The sequence below is a fragment of the Mesoplodon densirostris genome, chromosome 3 (assembly GCF_025265405.1).
Source record: "Mesoplodon densirostris isolate mMesDen1 chromosome 3, mMesDen1 primary haplotype, whole genome shotgun sequence".
NCBI classification, from domain to species: Eukaryota; Metazoa; Chordata; class Mammalia; order Artiodactyla; family Ziphiidae; genus Mesoplodon; species Mesoplodon densirostris.
The window spans coordinates 136,810,219-136,823,511 of NC_082663.1; the positions used below are offsets into that span (position 1 = coordinate 136,810,219).

The 13,293-nt window shown below is 43.6% G+C and overlaps 1 protein-coding gene across 2 annotated transcripts in view; it reads right to left on the reverse strand.

The window, feature by feature from the left end:
• Positions 1-427: 427 nt before the first annotated feature.
• The window catches only part of ADAM19 (ADAM metallopeptidase domain 19), a 93,826-nt gene continuing 80,960 nt past the window's right edge, over positions 428-13,293 (reverse strand). For both annotated transcript variants that reach the window (XM_060093722.1, XM_060093721.1), the window contains exons 22-23: positions 4,825-4,977; positions 428-4,022 (exon numbers count right to left, since the gene is read on the reverse strand). In XM_060093722.1, coding sequence (XP_059949705.1) covers positions 4,858-4,977 — 120 coding nt within the window. In that variant the 3' untranslated portion in view covers positions 428-4,022; positions 4,825-4,857. The remainder of the gene's footprint in view (positions 4,023-4,824; positions 4,978-13,293) is intronic.

Below are 13,293 nucleotides of genomic sequence, written 5' to 3' on the forward strand. Positions count from 1 at the left end.
TCTACAGCCACGCCTTCACTAGAGAGGGAAAGGCTGTTTGGGGAATAGCGTCAGTGGAAGACACCCATTGCTTGTTTATGCCTGAGCCCTTATGAGAAGCCAACCACAGTGCTAAGAGCTTCACGTGAATACTTTTAAGCTCTCACAAATCCTCAAGGTCGATCTAGATCATTCATGCCTTGAGTGACCCCCAGACCTATTAAAACTAGACTGGCCTGTGTCCAGGTGCAAAGACAAACAGCTCCCTCGACTGGACATGGGAAAACCCAGGGCTTTTCTACGGCTCAAGGTCTTCCGTGGTGGCCTCACAGGCTGGACAGACGGTCTCTGTAGGAACTCTTCTGAGGAGTCCTCGGTGATGGATCCTATCCAGGCTGGCCAGTGCAACATTAAAACAAAGAAACAAACAAGAGTTGCCAAACCAGACAACATTTCAAATGACAATTTAATTAAATACAAACAAGGATAAAAGGCACCACAGCCCATTCAAGTATTTTGCATAGATATACAAATATTGTAAACAATTAATAGGTGGACGAGAGAAAAGAGGATCTGTTTTCTGTGAACAATCTCCCAAATAAAAAGAAAATTCACATTGCCCTGGATCCCAGACACACACGTACATACACACAGTGGATGGTAAGAGAGGATGCATGGAAGGGTGACTTCGGGGGCACTTGGCTTGGATTCTGCAGAACCTCTCGTTTGCACGGTTCCCTAAGGATGGGTGGAGCACCTTTCCAGCTGGCATACTCTTGACTTTCTTGGGTGTCCAGCAGAGCTGTTACATACACATTTAACGCCATCACTGACTTCAGAACTGGTCCCCAATTTAAAACGCGCCAGTCTTCCATAACCTCGGCCAAATAAGAACAAATTCTGACACAGTTAAGGGGAGGCTTCGTCCAAAAGGATTATTGCAAGAGATGGCGAGAGGCCATGGCCACAGGGGGATGGGGCTACGACAGTACTGTAAGGTCTACAGTGAGACACTAAGATCTGCGAGCCTCTAAGCTGGGGCAGAAAGGAGCTTTTCTTTTATAGGGAGAAGTCAGTAAGGCTAAAAAGAACCCACGGCAAGCAGGCGGTTACCACTGGAGCCCGCTGCCTGGGCTAAAACTCCCACTGAGACAGGGAGAGAGGGTGAGGTCCCCTGAGGTTTACATTTCAGAGATGCCTCCCTAGGCTCTTAAGGAAGACACACCTAGGGTTGAAAAACTGGCAGGAGGCTAAGTTCGCTTCTAAAAAGATTTTTACACAGTCTCCATCTGAACAGAAGGCTGGTTAAGTCGCTCTGCTCCCCTCCTCCCACCAGACCCTGAGCATGGATGGACTCACCCTTAGCCAGAGCCAGCATACAGCCCCTCCCCCAAAGGCTGACCACAAAGATGGTCCCTGAATGTGGTTCTTTCCAGCCTTGCTCATTCCTTCCTATAAAAGGCCCCTTCCTTCTGAGCTGTGGGATGCTCATAGATCTTGTAGCCGCTCAGCTCACCTGAGCATTCTCTTAATGCAACTGCCTCTATCGCAACACTCCCTTCCCCAGTCTTGCAGTAATCCTTGCGAATAAAGTGCCTCTTTCCCTAAGTCCCTACTGGTTTTCATCACCTCAAAGCAGCACATGGACACAGGAGGGGAAAAATGGGCTATGACAGCCAGGCTTGCTCCTGGGCAGCCTCCCCGCCGGCCTGCCAGAACACAGCCAGGAGTCAAACGGTAAATAGAACCGGCTGCCGAAAGTCTTATCAAATTTAGAAAATTCAACCATTTTCCAGTTCACAGTACAATGTTTATGGGATGGAGGTGGTATTAAAATAATGGAAAACAAAAACGGAAACAAACAAGAAAGCAACAACCCACGTCTCTTTCCGGTATGGTTCCAGGGAGGGTGGATTTCAGGTTCAAAAGGCTCATGCAGCCACAGTGGCTGGGGCATTTTCACTTCAGAGCCTTCAACCTCCTGACATTGGGGAGAAAAGCTGGACATGCCACAGGAATGTCAGTGAGGCAGGGGGTTGAGTTTAAGGGTGATTTCGGTGGGGAGGTGTTTTCACCGTTAATTTTCTGGGGCCCAGCCTTGAGGCCTGGGGCGTCTCAAGTAGCACGCTTAAATGGAAAGCCATCCCCTGACCTCATCAGGCAGCAAGGGTGGTGGACATCGGCTGCAGGGAGCAACGAGGGCCCTTGTCGGCAAGACAGGGTTGTGAACATCACCAATAACACAACTACCTGACTACCTGAGGAAAGAGAACTTCATTTTCCTGAGCTCTTTCTAAATCTATCCCAAGTGTCCCCCGCAGGTGCACAGCCTGAATCTCCCACTTGTCTACACACCCAAGAATATCTAGTGAGCACCTATTGTATACAGAGAACGATAAGTGGGCCCCGGGGTAGTGGTTGGGAGTGAAAACTCAAGCCTCTTCCATGCACTGAGGTTTTCAAGAGCAAACGTCTGTTCACTGCAGGAGGCGGGGAGGCCCCAAGCTGCCCAGCACCTTTCTGGGGTGGGAGACCGTCCCAGAGAACATCTCCGGTGGCTCTCTGAAAATCCTCCCAGCTAGCAGAGCACCACACAGCCCCCATTCCCTGCTGCAGGGAGGACAGGACCAGAGGAAAGAACACAAGGAAGAGGATGAGAAAATGTCTGGCTGGTCCTGGCGCAGACTCTGTTCCGTCAAGGCTGCTGGCTGCTGCTTCTCTAGGGATCTCTAGAGACAGGTCTGCTCTCTGCTCAGAAGACAATGGTCCTGCCTCAAGCCAGTGACCAGGTCTGGGGACAGGCTGGGGCTCCCAGGATGTCCGCTCTCTTCCCTGCACCCACCACTGTCCCTGAGGACCTTACTCAGATTCAGGTCAGGGAGTAAAAGGAAGACCCACACTCTGCTGCGGTCACCACACACCATGGAAAGTAAAGCTACGACCCCAAAGCCATGGCCCGAGTCTACCCGGGTCAACACTCCGGAGAACCAGCATAGGAGATCCCGTGGCCAACCCGCAGGCAGGACCCTGACTTACAGGTCACAGCACCAAGTCCCAGGAAGTCGGGACTGCTGGGGATTCATGCTCCACAGCACCACACATTAGGCGGGTCCCAGCGGGGAAGGAGAAATCAAAAGCGTGAGGCACTTGGAAAATGCAGAAGAGAAAACAAGGAGCAAGCAAGAAGAACGGTGAGCGGAGTCGAAACCTTTGGCTTGACGGCTCAGAGGGGGCCCGGGCTGTGCTCCCCCTGCTGTCTACACTGCCTACAAATAGTACCTGTCTGAGTCAGAGTGACCCTTGGGAGTAAGGGGATGCAGGGGCTTTAGTGGGGGGAGGGGGGCAGCGTGAGGAGAGAACTTGACGTTTTCACATATGGCCACAGAGCCAGGAGCTGTGACCTCAACCAAGGCCTGGCTGGAGTGACCCAGCCAGGGGTCAGTAAATCTAAAGCTAAAAGGGACAGTAAGTGCCCAGCCTCTGTCCAGCCTGGGACCTCTGAGGAAGATGGAAGCAAAGGAAAGCTCTCATGCGTACCCTCCTCCATAGGACTCCATTGGATGGATGGCTTCTCCAAGCTGAGTCCTGGCCTCAAGGGCTAAACAGACTTTTCCCAGCTGGGCTCTCCAGCTCAGACAGCCTGCACCAGCTCGACTGGCACCTCTGGGGCGAGGGGCCAGCTGAAGGGCGGATGGGGGACGAGCAGCCGTTCAACCTCTTCCGCTCTGCCCTCCCTACCTGGGGCTGAATATTGCACAAAACAACACTTGGATGCCGTTGACGGTAGGCACTCTGGGCCTCTGAGGAAGCCGAGGAGGCACTGAGTCAAGGAGGAGATTTTTCAGAGATGCAGTGGTTCCAGGAGGAGGGGAGTGGGGGAGGGGGAGCTCACAGGTAGCCAGGCATATGCTTCCTCCAGATTCCGTGGCCGTGGCTCCTCTGTGGTGTTCAGAGTCCTCACAGAAAGGGAGAAGCCCCTTCAGACGGGTCTAGATTTTCGAGCTAGCCATCCCCACAGCCCTCTGTGACCTGTATTCAGGAAACTGTGGGGAAAAAAGAGACAGAGGGAGAGAGACATCAGCTCTGTGGGATCAGTGGGGAGCTGTCCTCTGGCTTGTGACAGATGGGCAGAAGTGGCAGACTGTCACCTGAGAAGAAGGGTTTCCGTAGAAGTCTGTCCACATGTCTGCTCGTCCAGACCATCAACTCTGCAGTGAGAGGCATGGTGGCAGCCCCCAACCCCCAGCTGACAAGCCATCCCCCTCCTCCCTCCCAGCAAAGCTGCAGCTCAGTCTGCAGAGTTCCCAGGGCCTCGTAGGAACACAGGGCAGTGAGCCAGCTTCCTCACCTGCTCCCCTCTGCCCCAACTCCCAGGACTAAGAATACATCAGCCCCAGGGAGGATGTATTAAGAGGGGCCGTTTGTGCACAGCCTACCATAGGCCAGCAGTTAATGTAAATTAACTGCCTTTGACCTTCACAGTAACCCGATGGGGTTGGCTATTGCTGCTTCCTAAAACCTCTTTCTAGATAAGGAAACGGAGACTCAAGAGAGTGATTTGCTCAGGGCCGCTCAGCTCAGCTCATCAGCTGCAGACCCGGGTTTGAAGCTACCATAGCTCAGCCTCCTAAACATCACCTTTCACATGAAACCAAAAAACCCCTATCACCAATTTAAGGGACAGTCATGCAGGCACCAAGAAATGCTAAGCTTTTGTCCTTTGCTCTTGTTCTGGAAGTTCAGCCCTACGTCAGGAAGCATGAACTGGTCTGTTTCCTCAACTCTATTTTTGCCCCCTGGATCCCTCTGCCCCAGCTTCTACCTCGAGTGTTTCTGAAGACTCACCTTTGGGGCAGGCGCTGCCAGGGGCCGGGTCTGCTAAGGTCTAGAGGCAGGGGGCCACAGAATGGAGACGCCACCTGGCCTGGGGAGACTCTTGCGGCCTGGCACCGGGTTAGCCGGGAGTGCCTTCTGGGGCGGCCGAGGCCTGGAGAAATCCTGGGGAGAAAGCCACAAGCCTCACTCAAAAGGCCAGAGGGGCCTGTTCAAAAGAAAATGTTCTCAATATTTTACAGGTCAAAAGCAGATGAGAAAAGGGATATACTATTTAAAAAGAATGGTCCCATTTAAAAAGAAATTGTGTGCATACATGTTTACATGCTCAGGAAAAAGCCTTTTTGGAAAGCAAATTAGCAGTATCTATTAAGATTAGAAATGATCGTTCTCTGACCTAATACATAATTCCATTCCCTCTGAGAACTATTTGCACAGGTGCACAAAAATGAAACTGCAAGGATGTTCCTTGCAGCACTGTTTGTGACAGCTAAAAGAAACTATAAATAACTAAAATTTCCATCAACAGACAAATTACTAAAATTATACAGTGATATATGACGCAGCATTTCAAAAGAATGAAGTAGGTTGATACGTGCTGAGGTGGAAAGATGGTCAAGAGTCATGGCAAGCTGCAGTATAAGCTATACAGGATAGTTTAGAGAAAATAAGTCATCCCACTACCCGCCACCAATGTAAATGCAAAGGTACAAAGGAAAGTCAGGAAGGATGAAGACCAAATTGATAACAGAGGTCAGAGGTTCAGAGTGGGCTGTGCATAGGGAGAGGGGTCGTCCAAGTGAACATTCAGTTTTTTTAACAAAAGCATATATGTGTATTACTTGTGCAAATAAAAATAAAAATTGTAAAAAGAAGAAATCATATTTTCCATATTGATTGTCTATGGGTGGCACAATCTTTCCTTTGTGCTTTTACATTACCTTCATGTTTTGCCCCCTTCTCAATAAGGCCTTCCCTGATGACTTTATTTAAAATTATAACACCCCCAAACACAACCATACACAATCAATGGGATGCAGCAAAAGCAGCCTAAGAGAGTTCATAGCGATACAGGCCTTCCTCAAAAAACAAGAAAAATCTCAAATAAACAACCTAAACTACCACCTAAAAGAAGTAGAAAAAGCAGAACAAACAAAACCTAAAGTCAGCAGAAGGAAGATCAGAGAGGAAATAAATAAAATAGAGATTTAAAAAAATAGAAAAAAATCAATAAAACCAAGAGCTGGTTTTCTGAAAGGATAAATAAAATCGACAAACCTCTGGTCGGGCTCACAAAGAAGAAGGGAGAGGACCCAAATAAAATAAGAAATGAAAGAGGAGAAATAACTACTAACACTGCAGAAATACAAAAAATCATAAGAGAATACTATGAACCATTACATGCCAACGAATTGGACAACCTAGAAGAAATGGACAAGTTTCTAGAAACACACAGCACACCAAAACTGAATCAAGAAGAAACAGATAATTTGAACAGAATGATCACTAGAAGTGAAATGGAATCCGTTTAAAAAAAAAAAAAAAAAAAAAAAACACAACTCCCTGCAAACAAAAGGGAGTGGCTTCCAGGATGGCTTCACTGTGGAATTCTACCAAACATACAAAGAAGAGCTTACACCAATCCTTCTCAAACACTTCCAAAAGATTGAAGTGGAGGGAACACTCCCTAAGTCATGCTATGAAGCCACCATCACCCTGATACTAAAACCAGACAAAGACACTAACAAAAAAGAAAACTACAGACCAATATCTTTGATGAATATAGATGCAAAAATTCTCAACAAAATGTTAGCAGACTGAATCCAACAACGCATAAAAAAGACCATATACCACAACCAAGTTGGATTCATCCTAGGGTCACAAGAATGGTTCAACATATGCAACTCAATCAATGTGAAACACCACATCAACAAAAGACAAAACTCACATGATCATCTCAACAGATGCAGAAAAAGCATTTGATAAAATTCAACATCAACTCATAATAAAAACTCTCACCAAAGTGGGTATAGATGGAACATATCTCAGCATAATAAAGGATATTTATGACAAACCCACAGCCAACATAATACTCAACAATGAAAAGCTGAAAGCCTTCCCGCTAAAATGTGGAACAAGACAAGGATGCCCATCCTCATCACTTCTATTCAACATAGTATTGGAAGTCCTAGACAAAGCAATCAGACAAGAAAAAGAAATAAAAGGTATCCAAATTGGAAAGGAAGAGGTAAAATTGTCATTATACACAGATGACATACTATATATAGAAAACCCTAAAGACTCACACAAAAACTACTACAACTGGGACTTCCCTGGCAGTCCAGTGGTTAAGACTCCATGCTTCCAATGCAAGGGGTGTGGGTTTGATCCCTGGTCAGGTAACTAAGATCCCACATTCTGTGCATCACAGCCAAAAAAAAAAAAAAAAAAACTACTGAAACTGATAAATGAATTCAGCAAGGTAGCAGGATACAAGATTAACATACAGAAATCTGTTGCATTTCTTTACACTAATAATAAAATTATCAGAAAGAGAAAGTAAAAATACAATCCCTTTTAAAATTGTATCCAAAATAAAAATACTTAGGAATAAATCTGACCAAGGAAGTGAAAGACTGATATGCTGAGAATTATAAAAAACATTGGCAAAGGAAATTGAAGATAACTCAAAGAAATGGAAAGATGCTCTTGGATTGGAAGAATTAATATTGTTAAAATGGCCATACTAACCAGAGCAATCTACAGATTTAATGCAATCCCTATCAAATTACCCATGACATTTTTCACAGAACTAGGGCAAATAATCATAAAATTTATATGGAACCACAAAAGACCCAGAGTTGCCAAAACGATCCTGAGGAAAAAGAACAAAGCTGGAGGCATAACCCTCCCAGACTTCAGACAATACTACAAAGCTACAGTTATCAAACTGTGTTATTGGCACAAAAGCAGACATATGGATCAATGGAACAGAATAGGGAGCCCAGAAATAAACCCATACACCTATGGTCAATTAATCTCGACAAAGGAGGCAAAAATATACAATGGAGAAAAGACAGTCTCTTCAGCAAGTGGTGTTGGGAAAGCTGGACAGCCGCATGTAAATCAATAGTTAGAACACTCTCTCACACCATACACAAAAATAAACTTGAAATGGCTTAAAGTCTTAAATATAAGACATGACACCATAAAACTCCTAAAAGAGAACATAAGCAAAACATTCTTTGACATAAATCGTAGCAATGTTTTCTTAGGTTAGTCTCCTAAGGCAAAAGAAATAAAAATACAAATAAACAAATGGGACCTAATCAAACTTACAAGTTTTTGCACAGCAAACGAAACCATAAACAAAACGAAAAGACACCTATGAAATGGGAGAAAATATCTGCAAATAATGTGACTGACAAGGGCTTAATTCCCCAAATATACAAACAAACAGCTCAATATCAAAAAACAAACAACCCAATCAAAAAAATGGGCAGAAGACCTAAATAGACATTTCTGCAAAGAAGACATACAGACGGCCAAAAAGCACATGAAAAGATGCTCAACATCGCTAATTATTAGAGAAATGCAAATCAAAACTACAATGAGGTATCATCTCACACCGGTCAGAATGGCCATCCTCAAAAAGTCTGCAAACAATAAATGCTGGAGAGGGTGTGTAGAAAAGGGAACCCTCCTATACTGTGGGTGAGAATGTAAATTGGTGCAGCCACTATGGAAAACAGTATGGAGGTTCCTGAAAAAGCTAAAAATAGAGCTACCATATGATCCAGCAATCCCACTCCTGAGCATATATCCAGAGTTTTATGGTGTCATGTCTTAATTCAAAAAGATACACGCACCCCAATGTTCATAGTCGCACTATTTACAATAGCCAAGACATGGAAGCAACCTAAGTGTCCATCGATAGATGAATGGATAAAGAGAATGTGGTATATATATACAAGCGAATGTGCCATTTGCAGCAACATGGATGGACCTAGAGATTATCACACTAAGTGAAGTAAGTCAGACAGAGAAAGACAACTATCACATGATAGCACTTATATGTGTGGAATCTAAAAAGTTACACAAATGAACTTATTTACAAAACAGAAACAGACTCACAGACTTAGAAAACAAACTTATGGTTACCAAAGGGGAAAAGAGGCAGGAGGGATAAATTAGGAGCTTGGAATTAAGAGATACACACTACTATATATAAAAGAGATAAACAACAAGGACCTACTCTATAGCACAGAGAACTACATTCAGTATCTTGTAATAACCTATAACGGAAAGAATGTGAAAAAGAATATATATATATCTGAATCACTTTCCTACACACCAGAATCTAACACAACACTGTAAACCAGCTATACTTCAATTTTTAAAAATTGCAACACTCCCCCAGTCAGCATTCCCAGACCCCTTTATCCTAATCTACTTTTTCTTTTTTGGTATATATCACTTATCCCATTTCACCATACTATACAACTTACTTATTTTTTATTTTCTGCCTCTCCATCCCCCACTTTACCAGAAACAGGGGCAGGGGTCCTTTTCTGTTTGATTCAGTGATACAGCTCAAGCTTTAGAACAGTGCCTACTATACAGTAAGCACTCAACACGTATTAACTGAAAAAATAATAAAACTCTGCACCTGTAAAAAAATTTAAATAACTATATTTATTCTGTGATCAAAAAAAAATTTTAAGGGGCAAAGAATGGATCTCATGCCACCACCCACAGATCCCCAAGGTGGTGGGGTGCAAGAGAGAAGCTGATTCCACAGGTGAGAGTTCCAGTGCCTACTGTCCTGGATCGCCCCCCTTCCTGAGAAGGTCACTTGCAAGCATAGAAATGGCTCAGAGGCAAGCATGGGGAGAGAGTGGGAGTAAATCAGAGAGCTTCTGAAAGCAGCTTCTCAGCCAGCAGAAAAGTGAGAGCAGAAATGAAAAAGAGCAGCAGATTCTCATGACCAAAGTGCCACGTTGTCCAGCGCCATCCCTTCCCGGAAGGACAATGCAATCCCACGTGCTTCCAGCCCAGACAGCTGTCAAATCAGTGGCTGCTGGAGGCCAGGACAGAGACCTTCTCGGGGAAGCAACAGCTGGGGGCAGATGTCAGGATGCCGTGGGGAAATGCTGTGCTCCCTTGGCTGCTTTCTGTGCCAAACGAACAATTTGTGTGTGTGCAAGTGCACACGCAGGGCGGGTGATCTGGGCAGGAGCCTCATCAGCATGGCAACACTGGGCCTCCCAGAGCAGGGTCATGCCACTGGCCACGTCTGCTTTGACCCAGCTTGGCTCTACCAGGGGCCTCACCCAGCACTATTTTCCAGAGGCAGAAACTGTCCTTGAACCGCTCTGGCCCACTGCTCCTGTCCTCAGGGGGTGGCACCTCCATCAGTCAAGCTGCACAAACCAGACACTGGGCAGCTGTGTGTGTGTGTGTTTCTTTTTTTTGGGGGGGTGGTTGTCATCCCCTCCCAACCCTTATCAGCAACTGTTCCCCTATTTTCTCTTCCACACAGCCCTTATCGGCTTCACCCCATCACTGCTGTCACCACCCACTACTCCAAGCTACCATCACCTCTCCTCTGGATGCTGTTTAAACTTGTAATCCCTGCACTCAGGCTCATCCCTCGGATCACAATGCCGCTAGAGTGAGCCTTTCATTCTTTAAACTAATTTTTTAATTAAAGTATAATATACATAAAAAGAAATGAGTGCTCCCACCAAAAGACACAGACTGGCTGAATGGATACAAAAACAAGACCCATATATATGCTGTCTACAAGAGACCCACTTCAGACCTAGAGACACATACAGACTGAAAGTAAGGGGATGGAAAAAGATATTCCATGCAAATGGAAACCAAAAGAAAGCTGGAGTAGCAATTCTCATATCAGACAAAATAGACTTTAAAATAAAGACTACTAGAAGAGACAAAGAAGGACACCACATAATGATCAAGGGATTGATCCAAGAAGAAGATATAACAATTGTAAATATTTATGCACCAAACATAGGAGCACCCCAATACATAAGGGAAATATTAACAGCCATAAAAGGAGAAATCGACAGTAACACAATCATAGTAGGGGACTTTAACACCCCACTTTCACCAATGGACAGGTCATCCAAAATGAAAATAAATAAGGAAACACAAGCTTTAAATGATACATTAAACAAGATGGACTTAATTGATATTTATAGGACATTCCATCCAAAAACAACAGAATACACATTTTTCTCAAGTGCTCATGGAACATTCTCCAGGATAGATCATATCTTGGGTCACAAATCAAGCCTTGGTAAATTTAAGAAAATTGAAATTGTATCAAGTATCTTTTCCGACCACAATGCTATGAGACTAGATATCAATTACAGGAAAAGAGCTGTAAAACATACAAACACATGGAGGCTAAACAATACACTACTTAATAACGAAGTGATCACTGAAGAAATCAAAGAGGAAATTAAAAAATACCTAGAAACAAATGACAATGCAGACACGACGACCCAAAACCTATGGGATGCAGCAAAAGCAGTTCTAAGAGGGAAGTTTATGGCAATACAATCCCACCTTAAGAAACAGGAAACATCTCGAATAAACAACCTAACCTTGCACCTAAAGCAATTAGAGAAAGAAGAACAAAAACATCCCAAAGTTAGCAGAAGGAAAGAAATCATAAAAATCAGATCAGAAATAAATGAAAAAGAAATGAAGGAAATGATAGCAAACATCAATAAAACTAAAAGCTGGTTCTTTGAGAAGATAAACAAAATTGATAAACCATTAGCCAGACTCATCAAGAAAAAAAGGGAGAAGACTCAAATCAATAGAATTAGAAATGAAAAAGGAGAAGTAACAACTGACACTGCAGAAATACAAAAGATCATGAGAGATTACTATAAGCAACTCTATGCCAATAAAATGGACAACCTGGAAGAAATGGACAAATTCTTAGAAATGCACAACCTGCCAAGACTGAATCAGGAAGAAATAGAAAATATGAACAGACCAATCACAAGCACTGAAATTGAAACTGTGATAAAAAATCTTCCGACAAACAAAAGCCCAGGACCAGATGGCTTCACAGGGGAATTCTATCAAGCATTTAGAGAAGAGCTAACACCTATCCTTCTGAAACTCTTCCAAAATATAGCAGAGGGAGGAACACTCCCAAACTCATTCTATGAGGCCACCATCACCTTGATACCAAAACCAGACAAGGATGTCACAAAGAAAGAAAACTACAGGCCAATATCACTGATGAACATAGATGCAAAAATCCTCAACAAAATACTAGCAAACAGAATCCAACAGCACATTAAAAGGATCATACACCATGATCAAGTGGGGTTTATTCCAGGAATGCAAGGATTCTTCAATATACGCAAATCAATCAACGTGATACACCATATTAACAAACTGAAGGAGAAAAACCATATGATCATCTCAATAGATGCAGAGAAAGCTTTTGACAAAATTCAACACCCATTTATGATAAAAACCCTGCAGAAAGTAGGCATAGAGGGAACTTTCCTCAACATAATAAAGGCCATATATGACAAACCCACAGCCAGCATCGTCCTCAGTGGTGAAAAACTGAAACCATTTCCACTAAGATCAGGAACAAGACAAGGTTGCCCACTCTCACCACTCTTATTCAACATAGTTTTGGAAGTTTTAGCCACAGCAATCAGAGAAGAAAAGGAAATAAAAGGAATCCAAATCGGAAAAGAAGAAGTAAAGCTGTCACTGTTTGCAGATGACATGATACTATACATAGAGAATCCTAAAGATGCTACCAGAAAACTACTAGAGCTAATCAATGAATTTGGTAAGGTAGCAGGATACAAAATTAATGCACAGAAATCTCTGGCATTCCTATATACTAATGATGAAAAATCTGAAAGTGAAATCAAGGAAACACTCCCATTTACCATTGCAACCAAAAGAATAAAATATCTAGGAATAAACCTACCTAAGGAGACAAAAGACTTGTATGCAGAAAATTATAAGACACTGATGAAAGAAATTAAAGATGATACAAATAGATGGAGAGATGTACCATGTTCTTGGATTGGAAGAATCAACATTGTGAAAATGACTCTACTACCGAAAGCAATCTACAGATTCAATGCAATCCCTATCAAACTACCAATGGCATTTTTCACAGAACTAGAACAAAAAATTTCACAATTTGTATGGAAACACAAAAGACCCCGAATACCCAAAGCAATCTTGAGAACGAAAAATGGAGCTGGAGGAATCAGGCTCCCTGACTTCAGACTGTACTACAAAGCTACAGTAATCAAGACAGTATGGTACTGGCACAAAAACAGAAATATAGATCAATGGAACAGGATAGAAAGCCCAGAGATAAACCCACGGACATATGGTCACCTTATCTTTGATAAAGGAGGCAGGAATGTACAGTGGAGAAAGGACAGTCTCTTCAAT